Genomic DNA, 18,104 nt, shown 5'->3' with positions numbered 1-18,104 from the left:
GTAGAATTATTCTGAGAGTTGAAGTTCACGCACCTTTAAGTTGCCACAGTTGAGAAATACTCATTTAAAAGATTGTTAATTTCTTCCCAACTGTTTTTGAAAAATGTTTTATATATCATTCTTTTATATTCTGTTTTGTTTAGGTCAGTGGAACAATGTATAATACTGGGAGGCATGTTTCTCTACGCCTGGATAAAGAACATCTGGTGAATATCTCTGGAGGGCCCATGACATACAGTCACCGACTAGAAGAAATAAGGTTACATTTTGGCAGTGAAGACAGCCAGGGATCAGAACATCTGTTGAATGGACAAGCTTTTTCTGGGGAGGTATGTCAATGCATGGAAAGTTCTGGGGGGAGAAGTTAAACTATGAGAGGGGACATGTTTAGAGGAGACATGATTATATTATTGCTTTCAGAAATGGTTTGCAATCCAGCACTTCGTGAAGGGGAAACCCTTTAGTCTGCAATTCGAAAACCAACATTCTGCAGCTGGACTACACCAAGCGTACCTGAGTTTATTTGCTTAATCCGTGTAATTTATTTTGCATAAAATTTGTTTAGATTTAGGGGAACAAATTTGCATTATTGGCGGGGAAGATCTGTTTTGAACTCTGTGAAACAATAAGACAGAGATTGAATAGTAGCTTTGCCACAATATAGCAGTTGTTTTCAAAGTGAGATCCACTAACCGGAATATTTCCTGGAAACTTATGAAAAGTTTTTCAGTAAAAAATTATGTAATGGTGGTTAGGCAGGGAAGCTTTTAAGACCCCCTTTTCTTCCACTACTAATACGTCCTTGCAAATAAAGTAAAATACTTACAGTATATACTTATAGGCCTATATTAGGCATTACCGTAGCTCCTCATCAGCTATGGGGTATGTATCAATTCTGCAGAATACAGAACATAAATTGAATCTGTGCATTTAGTATACCACAGATTCTAGGAGTTCTTTGATAAACAAGCTGTTTAAGAAATATTTTGTGAGAGTCAGCATTTGAAAAATCACTGAAGCAGATTGCAAAAGGTAGGGCTCTTGCAATTTTAGACAGCTTTCAGCAAGTCCAGGAACCTATTAAAAGAAATCTTGCAGGGCTCATACATTTGATAGGTTTCCCTATAGATTTTCCAGCGTTACTTCACAAATGAAATGAAATGAAATGAAATAGGAACATTTCTTGTCCAAGCTGCAGAGAAAGGAATCGGATTTGTACTCAAAATGAAATTTTCCATTTTGGATGCAGCTGTAGCTTGTCCAGATTAGGTCATTTAATGAATTCTGAAATCAGAGCTTGAACACAGGAGAGCAGTCCTGTCTCGAGTTTCAAATGTTGCACAGAAGTCATGAGAAATAAAACCGCATGTCTTTAAAAAAAAGAGTTAGGGCATAAGATAGAATAAATCGGAGGGAGACGCCATAAAACAAATTGCCAAGGGAAAGGTAAATGTTTAATTTGGATCAACAGGAAGAAGAATTTTAAAAACATGAAGCAGAAGATCATAATAACAAGAGCACATACTGAAACTGATCCCATGGCTAACCATTATTTATTTAACCACAATTTATTGAATAAACCACATGGCTGAATTTTCACCACATGCTAAGCATAAAAAAAAAGTTTTCAAAACCCAGTTTGCTGGGTTTCCATAATGCATTATGCCAAAGAAATAGCCATAATTTAATGCAGTGTATAAATACAACCAAGTCTCGACAACTAAACTGACTGTATTTCCACAACCTTTACAAAGATGATTTTGCATATCAGATATTGGTGGAAAATCAAAGGAATTGCTTGATAATTGTTACTCTTATTTAACAATGGTTAGGCACGTTTTATAATTCAGTAGACTGCATAGTGTGTCGCAGTTGAAAGTGTAAAACATTCTTGAAATGTATTGATTAAAAAGTATAGCCCATACCCAACTAGCGGAAAGTATCAAATGGATATCCAAATAAAAATATGTTTGTTTGTTGCTAGAACAGCTGAGACCAAGAAATCCCTCTCTGATTTCCTTCCAAATATATCTTTGATTGCTGCTGGAGCAAGGAAATGGCCATGCTTGCTGATCTTAAAAGCCTGGGATAGGCTTGGGTGGCAGAATGCAGTTCCTGCTGAGAGATAATTTACAAATATTTCTGAGGACATGCTGAGGGGTTTGGGGTTTTTTTGGGGCGGGGGACTTTTAATCTACATTGGAAACTAAAGTTCATACTGTATCCATAACTGAAAAGAAAAATCATTAGAACTGCACGCTCTCTCAGGCTAAGGAAAAGGACAAGAGTTTGTTCTTTTGATGTTGTTTGAACCATTCAGTTGTGTCTGATTTTTGGTAACTTGATAGGCAAGTGTTCTCCATGCTACCCCGTCAAGCACAGCATCATTCAGTTGTTGGATGTACATCTTTGTATCAGTTTTGATGTTATCAAGCCAGTGTATTCTTTGCTTACCCCTTCTTCTTGTTCCACTAACCATTCCTAGGGTCATTGACTTCCCGAATGAATTTGCATGCATTACATGACCAAAGTAAGTCAGATGTAATCTTGTGATTTTGGTTTCTAGTGATGTTTCTGGTTTTATACAATTCAGCACAATTCTATTAGTTGTTCTGGCTGTCCATATTATATGCAATAATTTACGCCAGCATCACAGTTCAAAAGCATCAATTCTTCTTCGATCAACTATTGTTAGTATCCAATTCTCACACCCATACATCATTTTAGGGAAGACTATTGCTCTAACTCAGGGATGTCAAACTCACATCATTACGGCAGTGTGACGTGATGTATCAGGATATTTTTTTTCCCCTCACTAAACCGGGCATGGGTGTGGCCAAAGCATGACGCATCCAGCCCGCGGGCCGGGAGTTTGACAGCCCTGCTCTAATCTAGTCTGTTTTTTGTATTTATTTCAATATCTCTGTTTTTTCCATATCTTACTCATGTTAAACATTGTAAGGTTATTCTACATTTAATTTTAGGAGTAAAACTACCATCATGAACAATTTTTGATCCAAGAGAGATAAATTCTCAAACTAATTCAATTTCTTTGTTTATTATAAACATTTCATATCCATCAACAGCTGTTGTCATTATCTTTCTTTACCTGATGTTAAGACTCAACCCTACTTTTTCACTTTTTATACTTTATATTTCATTTTTCATATTTCTCTTTCATATTATAAAACATATTTAGGCATACCAGGGGTTGTAACACAAACACACACACACACACACACACACATATATATATTATAGAACTTTAGATTGGCATTTCTTGTATGTAAATGCTGCATCGTGATATATTTCTTTATAACACATGCTATTGCAAATATTTATAAAACGCTCTTTGAATATCCTATTGTTATTCTTTCCATAACACTGGAGACATTGTAGCAACAAAACAGTTTATTCAGCTAAAGATGAATAACTACTTTACATTCAGTACCATTTATCACTGCCTGGTGATAAGTCAATTAATGCCTGCCATTTTTTTTGGCATCATGGAACAAAACTTACGCTTTTTAAAAAAGGGGAAAAATTAATTGCAGCCTTGTCAAAGGATGTTATTATAATTGATGGTGATCGTTTTCCTTACTTTCCAAAGTTCAGTAGCTGATGTAACAAAGTCAGGAGAGGTTTTTTTAAAGGCATTATTCATGTCTTGGACTCCTGACACTGATGCACCAGCTTTGAATATTGTGATAAGTGGGCAGATTGGTGCATTTTTTCTTTTCAAAAGTGTGAGAGAGAAAAATATTCGAATGAATTTTATAAAATAACCAATAATTGACAATAATTAGAAAACCAGTATTAGCCTGGGGGAGGAAAAAACCCTAAGAATCTGCTGTAAAACAATACCATATTTCACTTTACATGGATGTAATTGGAGATCACAACTACAGTTACTACTATAGAGAATTTTAGAGAACATAAAATGTTTGTTTTGAAGGAAAGATATGGGCGTAACCACATTTAACAAAATAGTTTGGCTATAGAAAAGCTCAAATTACTGTGTAGGCTTTTCAGAACTCATCTGAAAAACAGGACCCCTTCACCATTGTAAGAGCAATGATTGGCGACCAGATGCCAAGAATTTCAAGCCTGTAAAATCCTATCCATCGTGTGTGTGTGTGTGTGTGGTTGTTTGTTTGTTTGTTTGTTGGATTTATATGCCGCCCTTCTCCCAAAGGACTCAGGGCAGCGTACAACATTAAAAAAACACATATTACAAAAGTTAAAAAGGAAATTAGATAGAGTATCCAAAAACAAGTACCCTAAAGTAGTTATCTCAGTCACATGGGTCACCTGTCGACACATAAGGCCTTGCTGCTAAATAGCTCACAGCATTTCAGCCTCTACCTGTCCTCTTCCCCCAAATTTTAGATTGTTGTTACACTTTGGAAATTTTCTATACTTGTTATACAAAGGAAATGTTTTGAATGATGTTCAGAGTTTTTTATCTTTGTGACTCCACCTTGAAACTTACCACTGGTACTTTCCTGATTGCCTGCATTCAGCTACTGTATTAGCCATACATTCACCCCTTTTCCTATCTGGAAAACAGCGTTCTTATTGGTCATCATATTTTCCCTCTGGGGACATGATCAGATCATTGGTGATTACCAAATTTTACCTCCTCAACACCAAACCTGGAGAGAGGAGGAGCCAACGTCGTGACGAGATGACGTGCAATCTCAATGCTCTGAAATCGCCGCCGACACTTTTGCCACTGGGTGGTCCAAACAGACCTAAACCGTCCCGCAGAGATGGTGAATAGGAAGAATATGTCCTGCTGATCTCAGGGACACTGCAAAGTCCCTGATCGATCCAGGACAAGTTCTTCTAGCTGGCGACAAAAGCACAGCCCTTAGGCTGATGAAGTTGGGCCGGCTCCAAAATGGAAGGAAACGGAAAGAGAAAGTGTTTTCAGCTGGTGATGAATTTTTACCGTTTTAAAAGAGACTGCCTACAAAAAACTTAAAGTTAATTTAAATTTGAGAACAGAAGAAATAAGTGGCGGAATTAAGCTTTGAATGGTTTTGGACAGCGTGTTATCTTACTTTTTAAATGCTATTTTCATGGATGGAATTTATGCAAGCCTTTTAAAATGAATGAATTAAGTTTTCTTCGTCTGTCTTTTATTATTATTATCATTATCATTATTATTATTATTATTATTATTATTATTATTATTATTATTATTATTATTATTATTATTGCAACCTATGGACTAAAATTCTCCTTCTTCATTATTGCATGTGTTTTTCCCCTTTTCTTCTCTATTTCATTCAAGAATTTGATATTTTTTTAACTTGGAATATAAAAAAGATACAAAAGGAAACAAAGAAAATTGTAACAACAGAGGGAAAGACAACACTGCTACTCAGAAGCTGGAGGTTTGTGTATTGGAAACAAAACACATTTACTTTCCTCACCGATCATTCTGGCTTGGCACTTCAAAATCTCACTGTTTGTTTATAGAGAGTGATAAGAAAAGCACAAATTGTTTATACAGATGTTCTTTTGAAGTATATCTTTAACCAGAGAAAAGTGAAAATAAGACCTTATTGTGAATTTATGCTTAATCTTGTAAAAACCTTCCAAGCCAGAGCAGCAGTGTTTGATAGCTGGAGATAATGGCACAATTTCAACAGCAGAAATAAACTTTAAGTTTCTGAATTTCAAAGATAATGTTTGAAATTCAGAAATTATTAAATAAATTTGAGAGAATAGAAAAGAAGTTGGAAAACCTAGAGCATTTAACAGTAAAATATGATGAAGAAGTTGGAGATGTTTATCAAGTGGAAAAAGTGGAGGTTAGAGTCCTAAAAACCCAAGAGGAAAATGATCACGAAGAAATCAAATCTGTTGACATCAATGGTGAATGGTTTGTGTCTGGAAATGGAAAGAGTGGAATACGGAAAGGGAGTTAGATGGATGGGAACTCTACCCCAGATGGCAAGACATAGAAGAAGAAGAAACAAAAGAATTTATGGATTTAAAGAGAGAAATGTTATCAGTAACATCATTGACAACACCACGGATAATTAAAGATAAGCTGAGCAAGGAAACAGAAGAAGGGTATCGAAATTATATGAGAGACTTAATAAGCAATGAGCTACAAAGAGGAGTTCATGCAAATTTGATTAAGGAGATGATTAGAGGACTGATACCACAAATGGCAGAAGACATGAAATTGTTTTGCTACTGGAAAGATACAGGTTGATAGATGAAAGTGTATAATCTAAAACCAGTTAAACTTAGTGAAATTTAGTGACAATAGATATAGTTAAATAAATAATTGATAATGATAATAATGTGTACATATGTATTGCTATGATAATTAATAATTGGATATGAATATTAAATGGTACCTATGAAAGGAAGATTAGAAATCTTTTGGTTATATATAAAGGTTAATAAAAAAGAACTAAGTTAAATTTAGTTAAGTTTTGATTATTATGGGGAAAAATGATACAGGATATAGTCAAATAATGGAGGGATAATGATAACAACGTATGTATGTATGTACAACATAAAGAAATTGGATGCAAATTGTAAACAGTGATTTGGAAAGGAGGATTAGAAATTTTTGTTGCTAAATATTATGGATGTTTAGCCAGAACAGGCCATAAGAATTTAGTGTTATTGGAGGATTTTAGAAATAGTAAATGAAATGCCAGTATGTGGTTATGTATTAAATATTGGTATATTTTATGATGAAGGACGTTTAAACAATTATAGTCAAATGAAAATGGAGGTATGATGATGGTAACATGTATAAATATATCTGAGTTAAAATACTTGAGTTAATGTGAATTATGGTTGATGACTGTGGAAGAGATGCACGAAAGTCTTTTGTAACCAACTGATACACTTTCTACAGTAGGTAAAGAAGGAGGATTCTTTGCGTTGTGTTTGTTTTAAAAATTAAAAAAAAAACACCAAACCCGGAATGATGCACTATTTGGATCCATATGTGTAAACCGAGAGACTACCTTTCTGCAGCTGTAGTCTGTCATGTGTGAATTCAAACAATCTGCCCATCTTCTATGAAATTTCAGAATAGTGCCTTGGAAGGAACACTAGAGCAGTGTTTCTCATCCTTGGCAGCTTGAAGATGTGTGGACTTCAGTTCCCAGAATTTCCCAGCCAATGTTTTCAAGCTGCCAAGGTGAGAAACCCTCCTATACAATATGAAGGCATCATCTCCCTATGAAGATCCTGCATTGTAGTGGTTAGCAGAAGCTCCACTAGGGAGGCCTCCTAGGAGTAGGATTAAAGCAACAGGTCTTTAAGTTCTGCTTTACGGCTTTATGGTTTTTGTAGGTTTATAGTTGCTGTGAGGTTCCAGACTTCTGCTCTGACAGATGGCCATACAAATCTTTTACATACAGACATTGGTGATGCTGATTCTGACTTGGGTTAGCTATGATTTGACATATGCCATTTATAATAATTTGCGCAAATGCTTTGATTTATCAAATTAATCTAATCTTTTCCTTGAGAGGTTAGTGGCATAAAGAATTCTACAGGCTTGAAAGCGTTCGAAGTGTGCTAAGTTTCCTATTGTGGATTTTCAAATAAAAACCATCAGAAAGCTTTTCTGAAGGGAGATGGAAGAAAGGAAAACAAGTACTTAATTTTGTCAAGAAATTCATATGTAAATAGCCTCTTGCTTAATGCTTAGAGAAGGGCTTCTAACTACATTGATATCCATGCAGTAATTAATACTAATTACCATAATCAAGAAGAAAAATATATTGAATGCAAGCCCTCGATGTCTGTTTTATTCCCATACTTCTATGGGTATTTTGCATATGAAAAATGACTGAATTCTAGCATATTTTCTTTCGGCTGAAACTTGTACCTGTAAAACTCTACAGGTATCTGCGATACATGCTAGCAATTTTTACTGGAAAATATCACAGGTCAATTTTAAGCATGTTGGCACAAAGATAATAAGCACTGAAGTGCGGTAAATTTAACAGAACATTAAGCCTCAGAGGAAAGAGTCAAAAGAGGGAACATATGTCTCATGTAAGAGCAGTTTAGTAAAACTTTGGAAGATTGCAGACTAATCTTCAGCTTCAGCAGAAAGATCAATGTGGCAGTTTAGTGAATATCAAATCAAAATATATTGGTGATATTTTAGGAAGCAAGTGGGGTTACTCAAGCAAGCGGGATTGCCATTTTTAAATGGTTCTATGGAACATTAAGTTAGTTAGGTGCCACAGAGTCAGACCTGACCTCTGGTGACTGTATGCACAAATGTCCACCATCTTAACTTTTCTTCGGTGGTAATTTTAACTCCTTCAAGGACATCCCGGTGATCTCTTTGATTCAATTCATTCCCATCTTAACTGCTGCCTTCCTGTTCTCTCTCTCTCCTGGCCTTACTGATCATCTCACCCTGGTGGGATTAATCTGGCCCGCTCATTCCAGTGGAAGAGATCAACTTTGGATCCCATCAGCCAAAGGATACCAGCTGGCATGGTCCCTGCCGTCTGGGATATTTTCCTGTCAAAGGTGAGGTCTGCCAACACATTCCTCGCCTTCCAGAAGAGCCTAAAATCTTCACTTTGCTGCTTGGCTTGGGGTCCCCAACAGGGGACCACTATATTGGGAGTGGCTGATGGGGTAGAACAGGCTGCCCATAATCTTGGTTTTTAACTTTTAACTTTTTTATTCAATTTTCCAATTTTAATTGGGTTACTTTTAGCATTTTTCAACTTTTTATTATATTGTACGCCACCCACCGTATTGGTGAGAAATTCCATAAATAAATAAATAATCATAATAGCTTTTCTAGTTCATCACTCAGTGTCCTGCTTAACTGGCATATAAGCACTAATAAATAAATACATCAATAATACATACACTCGCATAACCTGTCTAAGGAATGTGGATTTCTGCTTGCTAATCTTCACCTCAAGGGGGTAAATTATTTTTTATTTGAGCCTGGACCAATTGATTGATTCCTCTTACACTCCATGATTCTTTTACTAACCTTTTTCAGACTATTAATTCAAAGGAAACCATCTTCTTTCTCAATGTCCCCTTTTCACAACCATTTTTAGGTCATCTGATCATTTTGTCATAAAAGCATCCTTAGGCTCTTTGATTTTTACTAACTTTGTCATTTTTCTCTTGAATAAATCTCTTTAGTTCTCTAGCATACTTTCTTTAGCACAAAAAAGCAAAACGTTCACTTTCATTTCTTCTCCCTCACTAGTAAGTTCACTAAAATGCTTGACATTATCTTTGTTTATTTAAAATTTAACATAACCCAGATTTTTCATGCCCATTTTTATTTTTATAAGTAGTTCTTTTCTTCATTTTCAGCTAACAAGGAGGTGTCATCTACATATCTCATGCTGGATTTTCAAACTTCCTGATTTGATTTTAGCTGTCTTCTCTTGCAGGCTTCCCTTTTTAAAAATAATATATTCATTGTAAAAATGAAGCAGATACAGGACTATTTATCTCACTCCTTTCCCTGTTGCAAACCTACCTTTTTCAAGATAGCAGGGTTTGTTTGCCGATTGCAGTTTTGCAGTAGCATTTGATTCATTGTAAACAGGCTTAATAAAAGTAATCAGGTGTTCAGCTTATCCATCCATGCACCCATTTCTTTAATATATTCCACAATTTGGCATGATTTACACCACCACTGGCTTTGTTGTGGTCAATAAAACTAAGGCAATTGTCTTCCTTATATTCTTTAGTTCTCTTCACTATTCATGTTTTATTCACCGATTTTTGTTTTGCTGCCTTTTTTTGAAACGTTTCTGTCCATCTGGCATTTCTCTGTTTACCTATGGATTAGAGGTGGTATTCAGCCGGTTCTGACTGGTTCTAGTGAACTGGTAGTGTAAATTTTGAGTAGTTCGGAGAGCCAGTAAATACCACCTATGGCTGGCCCCGCCCCAATCTATTCGCTGCCTCCCAAGTCCCAGCTGATCGATTGCGTCTTCTTTTCTTGCCCTGCACAGGAGAATGGAGCTGGAAAGCAGGTTAGTGGGGTGGGGAGGAAATGGGGATTTTGCAGTATCCTGCCACGCCATCCCCATAGAGCCACGCCCATAAACCGATAGTAAAAAAAATTGAATCCCATCACTTCTATGGATCTATTCTTCTTTATAGGATCTTGAGTAAACATGTGAAAAATTAATGATGTTCACAATCTGCACAATTTTCCTGTAGATGCGGCGGGAGGGGCCACAGCTGAGTTTAGTCACAGCCTGATTGGTCTTAAGCATCCTTCCTTCCCTATTGGCTCCCAGTTTCCCTCAGTCTTTGGTCCAAGCACTAGCTGTGGCTCTAGTGTGGTATTTATTCAAAATTATATTTCTACTTTGGTTGATTGGATATTCTAAATTCTCTAAAAATTCTAAAATTTCGACTGCTGGCCATAGAGACTGATCTGTCAGACTCATAAGGGAATAGGAGTGCCCTAGTCTCCTACCCCTGGGCCTGAAAGGGGGCTTGCCCAGTCCCTGGGCGTGCAGGGGTGGCAGGCTCCTAGTGTAGTCAAGTGGATTGAAGGCTTCCACGTGTAGCGATTGATTAGCACGCTACCTTTGGCTCGTTCTTCCTTCTTAATTGCCGATACATGAGCCTTGCCACGGCTTTAACATCCCACTGCAGCTTCGAAGTCTAATTGCATTAAGGGAGCTCAGCGCAGCCTCTAGAGCCTCACCGCGCCTTTAAAGTTTGCTGCGGCTTCAATTTTACCGGCGTTGAGAGGCATGCCTCAGATCATTAAGACCGCTTTGAGGGGGCACCACAGCTTGCAAACTAATGCCACGGCACGCATTGAACTGTCCTGCCACTGAAGGAGTTCCACGAGGACTCAGCTCTCTGTGAGGCTACAACCTCAGAGCCACTTATGTCAGGCATCTTCCTCTGATTACACGAGGTGCGGTGCCCATTTTGGGATGACCTTGTGGGTGGCGCCCATTTTGTACGGCAGCGGCCTGCATCGTGACCATTGATCAAGGCCAGCAGTTGGCCTTTCCTCCAGCCTACATCACGGCCAGTAATCAAGGCCGGTAGGTGTCTTCTCCTCTGTACAACTGCCTGCAGCACGGCCATAAATCAAGGCCGGCAGGCTTGCTGCAGCTTAATCCAGGCACAGAACACGTGAGTGAGGCATGGCCTCCACAGCCCCTGAACCAGTGCAGGCCCAAGGTGGAATGGCAGAGGAAGGTCAGAGCAGGCTCAGGACCAGGGCAGCGGCCTCCAGACTTGCAGCTGAATAGCACCCCTCCCGAGTGGCTACAAGGGCTGAGTCAAGGAGACAGAAGGCCTTAGAGAAACAGGTGGCCAGGGCGGAGAGGCTAGCACAAGTTGTTAGGCCTGAATCCCTGGCTAGATCCAGATCTCCAATTGGGCCCAGCTCTCACCATTCTGGCTCATCCCCCAGGGGTTTCAGCCCTTCTTCCCCTTCCTTCTTTGTAAGACATTGCATTCACCTCCCCTCTCACCAAGATCGTATAGAGAGGGGGGAAGGGATCCAGGGGAAGGGGGATCTCAGGACTACCTTCCGGCCTCACAACTTCCCCCCGGGGGGCCCCATCCTAGGGTCCTTCCGATGAGGACCTAGAGGACCTTGAGCTTCTGCCTAAAAGCATTAGGCAGCTCATTTCCTCCGCTATCTCTAAGGGCATTGCTTGAGGCCTTTCCCAACGGGAACGAACCTCTCAAGGGGTGGCAAGGGGTTCTCGGAGGATGAGGACTCGTTTCCTCCTGATCCCCTGGCATTCCCAGGCCTCTTTCCTCCCCTGGGCTTCAAGCCTTTTCTACATAAGACTAAAAAGACTACCCAGATTGGTATGGGGGCTCCTCCAGTGTCCCAACCTGGCTATGTTTATTAATCCCAATACGGATAAGGAGGAAGTTCCAGCCCCTCCTCTATTCCTAGAGGTGGTTAAGAACCAGTGGGCTGGACCTTCCTCTCTGCCTAACCCTGGGAGTAATGATTGGCGCTTCTACAATATGGAGCAGGCCTTCTCCCAGGCCCTACAACTGCCAACAGTAGATGCCCCCATTGCCCTTCTTGCTAATGCATCTACCGTGGTCTCAGGGGATGTGGCCGACAAGCTAAAGCCCGAGGATAAGCGTGCAGAACTTACTCTCCATAAGAATTTCAACGCTTCGGCCTGGGCCATTAAGTTGGCTGCTGCAGCCCCTTAATTTAATCGCACGGCGGTTATGTGGCTTCGCCAATGACAGGACCGCATTCCAATCCAAGATGAGCGTCTTCACCAAAACCTTACCAAAATTATCTCGGCCACCCAGTTTTCTGCAGATGCTGGCCATAGAGTTCCATTCCTCTTGTGGATGGAACTTTTCTGTAGAAAGGCGGGAGGGGCTACATACCGCCCTAGGGTTCTAGTTAGTTCGGGTGAGGGTGGTCGTGTGTGTGTGTGCGCGCACTGCCTTTTTCCTTACATACTATCTCGCAGCTTTTTCCACTCGACCTCATGGAAACTGGGAGCCAATAGGGAAGGAAGGATACTTAAGAAAATTTCCTCAGTCTCTGGACCAATCAGGCTGTGACTAAACCCAGCGGTAGCCCCCCCCCCCTCGCCTTTCTACAGAAAAGAAACGTTCAGGTAAGGACCAACATTCTTTTTGCCTGTCTCTTCTCCGGTGTGAAGTTTCTGGGCTGACAGTTTTATTTCATATTTGCTGATTATGATGGAGGTTCCAAGATGGTGACATATCGCAGACTTATTTCAAAAACATGTCAGGGAAAGACAGTGGCAAAGCGTCTCCTTTTCGCTGCATCCCCCTCAGCTGCAGAAGGATCCCAGTTGATTCGTACAATGCAGACAGTAATTTCCAATGCATCCCTCCTGCTTTTTCCGAAACAATCAGTATATATAATTAAACTGCATTTTTATCATTTGAGAAATCGGTATAGCAAGATATTATGACTATCAAGTATGAGAACCGCATTCTGAAATAATTGATTCCTAAATTATTCTCATCTATGGCTTTCACTTGACCTCTTGCCTCAGCATCAAGTAATGCTACATATTTGCATCCCTTTAGATCATCTGTTTGTGCATAATGAATGTATGTATAATAAATATAAGCACATTTTATGTAAGTTATATGCTGACTGATTAGTGTGAGCAATTGATTAAATCTTAATTGCACATTTAAAATCATAAAAGGCCTCGTAGAACAGATTCTCCCCCCCCCCTTATCTGAAAATATCCTCATGTAAGAATAGCCATAAATTATAATAGCCTAATCTAAGAAATAGAAAAATCAGCTGATTTGTTTGTTGCTTGATATATATATCATTTTAGGGAGCAATTCTAACAGGTAGTCCTCAAGTTAAGACCGTCACGGAGCTGTAGGAGAAAGAGAGGTATATAGCCTGGCAGTGAAGTCAAGAGAGGAATCAGCCTGGAGTCATAACATTACCACAAGTGGCCCAAATTCAGCCCCTCTTCAGTTCCATTCCATTAACTCTTATCTTGTACCAATTTAATGCTGACCATTAGTTGACTAGATTCTTGTATATAGGCATGAGCAATAAGTCAGCGTAACTGGAACTTAACATGTGGTCCTGATTCTTCATGCCTAAGAGGAGCCTATCTCTTATGGTCGCATGTCACGATGGTCATAAAATGCGACCAACCCGATTTTTATGATGTTTTTTCTGGTGGTCATTAAGCAAATGCAAACCCATTGTTCAGTATTGTGTAGCAAAACCATCATAAAACACGGTTTGTTGCTGAGTGTTTGCTGCAGTGGGTCCACATGACTCTGAGGGTCTGACCATCAAAACTTTAGATACAGGTCATAATTCTCCTTTTTCAGATAGCTCATAACTTTGAATGGTCATAGGCAGGAGTGAAATCCACTTACCTTTGCTACTGGTTCGGTAGCAATATGAGCTCGCGTGCGCGTGCCCAATCACAGACATACTCACTTCACTTGCACACGCCACCTCCACGCATGCGCAGGTCCTTCTGCGGGTGAGTGGAGCCTGCTATCAAGTGCACCTGAAAAGGTAAGTGAACAGCGAGGGGGGTTGTAACCCGCAGCGCCATGCAATTTAGATTAGCTAGGAAACAGGAAATCCTGCTTTCTAGCTAGTATAAATTGCATGTCACAGCTGTTTGTCGGAAAAACAGGTTTGCCCAAACTGGTAGCATTTTTTTTACTACTGGTTCGGGCGAACAGGTAGCATTTTTAGTACTAGTTCAGGTGAATCGGTCCGAACTGGTATCATTTCACCCCTGGTCATAGGTCAAGGACTACCTATATTAGTGGGTGGTGATAATATGGAATAATATGGACTCAAATGACTTTTGTACTGCATATGATAAAATTGTTGAGTTGCTGAGTTTTTGGAAGATACCTTGAACCATCGTTTGGATCAACAAGACAGAACACAGATAATTTTACAAAAAAAAGATATTTGGGGGAAAAAGCTCAGCCAGAATCTTTGAGTGGTTGATAGATTATTAAATGTGTTACATTGCAGGATATCTCTGTACATAAAGCAATTTCCAATTGCCTGAAGCAGTTAGGCAAGTGAATCACTTGAAATTCTCCTTAGCAATTTGAAGGGATGTACTTCAGGTGACATCAAACCTCTAAACCTGCCAAAAGTAATAACTTAAAGGTAAAATCAGGGATGGGTTTGCAAGTAATGCAGAAATGCTTTTAAAATAAAGATGCCCCCAAAACATGATGTTACTCATCAGGAGTTCTATGGAGTCTATACTATGTAGTCTTTGTGGAAATAATGAAAAAGTAATGTGCCATTGTCACCTTTTTTTAACTAAAAAAAATGTGCCTAGTGGACTTCCATTCCAAATAACAACTAGGTCCAATTCTACTTAAGTTTGGGGGGCAGAGTGGAATCAGCCAAGATCAGTTAAGTACTGATACCAGCTGTAGGCATTAAAGTGGTTAGGCAGAACTAAAATTGCTGAAAGAGGAAGTTTAAATTAGTTCTAGAATAGTTGTGGTGACATAATGAGTTGGGAGAAGATTTGAAAAAGGAGAGGAATAAATGACAGTGAGAGGCAGGGTCATATATAAGTGAGAGGCAGGGTCAGTGAGAAGCACTGTGAGTGAGAGGCAGGGTCATATATAAAAGCAACACTGAGCATGATGGCACAGTGGTTAGAATGCAGTACTGCAGGCTACTTTTGCTGCCTTCCAGTTGCCTGCAATTTGGCAGTTCAAATCTCACTAGGCTCAAGGTTGACTCAACCTTCCATCCTTCTGAGGTAGGTAAACTGAGGACCCGGATTGTTTGGGGGGGGGGTTAATGATGACTTGATAAACCACTTAAGAGAGGGCTGTCAAAGTACTATGAAGTGGTATATAAGTGCTATTTCTATTATTTTTAAAAAAAAAACTTATAAGGAGGCAACCCACAAATCACCTGGATCCTTTGTCTTCTTATCTCTTTAATTGCACTAAACCACAATATGGATGGGGAGTTTGCTTGGTCTTGGTTTAGTTTAATGCATGGCCCAATATGGTTTATGAGCCATGTTTTACAATGTGGCATTGTGAGAGAATCCAGTAGTTTTATCGAAACAGCAAAGGAGGTCACATAACATAAGCTCCACCTCTTTACCATGTCCATTTTATCAATGTGCCAAACAAAAGGGACACAACGTAACATCTTGATGTTGCAAAGATCGTTTCGTCAATTTCCACCACTGACACATATTATCTTGCCCAAGGATGCCGGTTGACTAAGTAATCAAATGAACCATTGCTTTGAACAAAATATTGTGTTGGTCCGTGTTGTATGCAATGAGAATTCTTAATGCGTCAAACATGTTTTTCTTAAACAGAAAGGGGAATACAGTGCTAACATGGGCCAACAACTATGCTTGGTCCAGATTGTCTGCTTTCGTTTTTTCACTAAGATTTGTCATTGTGACAAATGCCTTGGAAATAGCTAGTTCCACTTCACTGGGTTTTTTATTTTCTTACTTTTTTAAAAAAAAATCATATCCCTTTCACCATTTATATATCAGGCCTTTGATTTGCTGGGTGGCCTATGAACTATTTAAAAAACATGGAGAAAAAGTTCTGAATCTTCTTAAGCGAGGAACAGATTCTTCGCTGTTTTCTTGTTTGTTTTTCCTCATTTGGGTAGAGTACAAGTATATTTCTTCTCTTTAAACTTGGTTTTGCAAATCCAATAACAGGATAAAAGCCTAGGGTCTTACAGTATATGCAGTACTGCTTTTGTCACCGAGCTTCTTGAGAAGAAAAATTAGGTTTTGTATATAGATTCCATTATACAAAGACAGTTACATGGTGTCTGAGCTCCTGCAGATAGCTAAGCAAAATTGTGTCACGTATATTCGGGTCTATTCATAGTGTACAAGGAAAGAACCAAATTAGTATCTTATTTGAGAGAGAAAAATACAAATTAGTATCTTTCAGGGAAACATTAATGTTTCATATTGAAAAACTAAATGTTCCTTTTATTGGAGAACAAATGGAATTGAGAGAGTCTTGTTAGTTTCAGTTGCAGCAAATTGTTGAGATATGTTTTGCTTGATTCTTCATGTAAACATCTTTGTGATTAGATTTTTCAAGCCTAAAAAAATATCAGTTGCCAAGAACCAGCATCAGAGCTTTGAGACAAGTATAGAGCAGAAATATACGTTGAGAATTCTGGTAAGGTGCCTATTATAAACCTGTTCTGGTAGGGGTGATAATTGAAGTGTAAAGCTCTGAGACCCAATCCTACAGAGAAACACTACTAAGATAATTGTAGATTTATTAGTCACATTTGTTTGAAAAGTATGCAGTAGGTCATATTTTCATTTGGATTAAATAATACTATTAAACCATTGTCTGTTTCAAATGATTGAAGTTTAGGTTTTCATGCTGTGGGTGTTGTAAATTGCTTTGCGCACTTGGAAAAATGATTCAGAAGTGCTTCCACATGAGGTGGAAAATTATTTGTAAATAGCTGACTTGTTAAACCCAAAAAAAATTAAACTGATTTTAGCAGTAGTTGTATATACTCAAGGTATGAAACTATTATTATTATTATTATTATTATTATTATTATTATTATTATTATTATTATTATTATTATTATTATTATTATTATTATTATTATTATTATACGATTGTATCACAGCGGCCAGTTGTTTCGCCGGATTTGGCATTGATTACTAGTCGGGCCCCACCCAGGGGCCTAGGACGTCGTAACGTATTTTCGTAATATACGTGCAGATCCAAGCAGTGCAGCTTTTTGCATTTGACTGATGGTGATTTTGTCAAGTTTTAACTGTTTTAAATGTAATTCCAGTGCTTTTGGAATAGCACCCAGTGTGCCGATTACCACTGGAATTACCACTGCTGGTTTGTGCCATAATCGTTGGATTTCAATTTTTAAGTCCTGGTATTTCACGACTTTTTCATGTTCCTTCTCCTCGACCCTGCTATCACCTGGTATTGCGATGTCTATGATTGTAATCTTATTTTTCTCAATCAGTGTGATGTCTGGTGTGTCTAGGACGTTGTAACGTATTTTCGTAATATACGTGCAGATCCAAGCAGTGCAGCTTTTTGCATTTGACTGATGGCGATTTTGTCTATTATTATTATTATTATTATTATTCAATTGTATCACAGCGGCCAGTTGTTTCGCCGGATTTGGCATTGATTACTAGTCGGGCCCCACCCAGGGGCCTAGGACGTCGTAACGTATTTTCGTAATATACGTGCAGATCCAAGCAGTGCAGCTTTTTGCATTTGACTGATGGTGATTTTGTCAAGTTTTAACTGTTTTAAATTTAATTCCAGTGCTTTTGGAATAGCACCCAGTGTGCCGATTACCACTGGAATTACCACTGCTGGTTTGTGCCATAATCGTTGAATTTCAATTTTTAAGTCCTGGTATTTCGTGACTTTTTCATGTTCCTTCTCCTTGACCCTGCTATCACCTGGTATTGCAATGTCTATGATTGTAACCTTATTTTTCTCAACCAGTGTGATGTCTGGTGTATTATGCGCCAGTATTTTATCCGTTTGTATGCGAAAATCCCACAAGATCTTGACCATCTGACCCTCGACGACTT

At 38.8% G+C, this 18,104-nt stretch overlaps 1 protein-coding gene across 2 annotated transcripts in view; it reads left to right on the top strand.

The window, feature by feature from the left end:
• Nucleotides 1–18,104, top strand: part of CA10 (carbonic anhydrase 10) — a 431,566-nt gene that overhangs the window by 329,108 nt on the left and 84,354 nt on the right. For both annotated transcript variants that reach the window (XM_081939543.1, XM_081939544.1), the window contains exon 5: nucleotides 144–329. In XM_081939543.1, the coding sequence (XP_081795669.1) occupies nucleotides 144–329 (186 nt within the window). The remainder of the gene's footprint in view (nucleotides 1–143; nucleotides 330–18,104) is intronic.

The sequence above is a fragment of the Natrix helvetica genome (genome assembly GCF_964273705.1).
Source record: "Natrix helvetica genome assembly, chromosome: 1".
Classification (NCBI taxonomy): domain Eukaryota; kingdom Metazoa; phylum Chordata; class Lepidosauria; order Squamata; family Natricidae; genus Natrix; species Natrix helvetica.
Note: the sequence above shows the minus strand (reverse complement) of the source record. Positions and strands in the feature narration are given on the sequence as shown.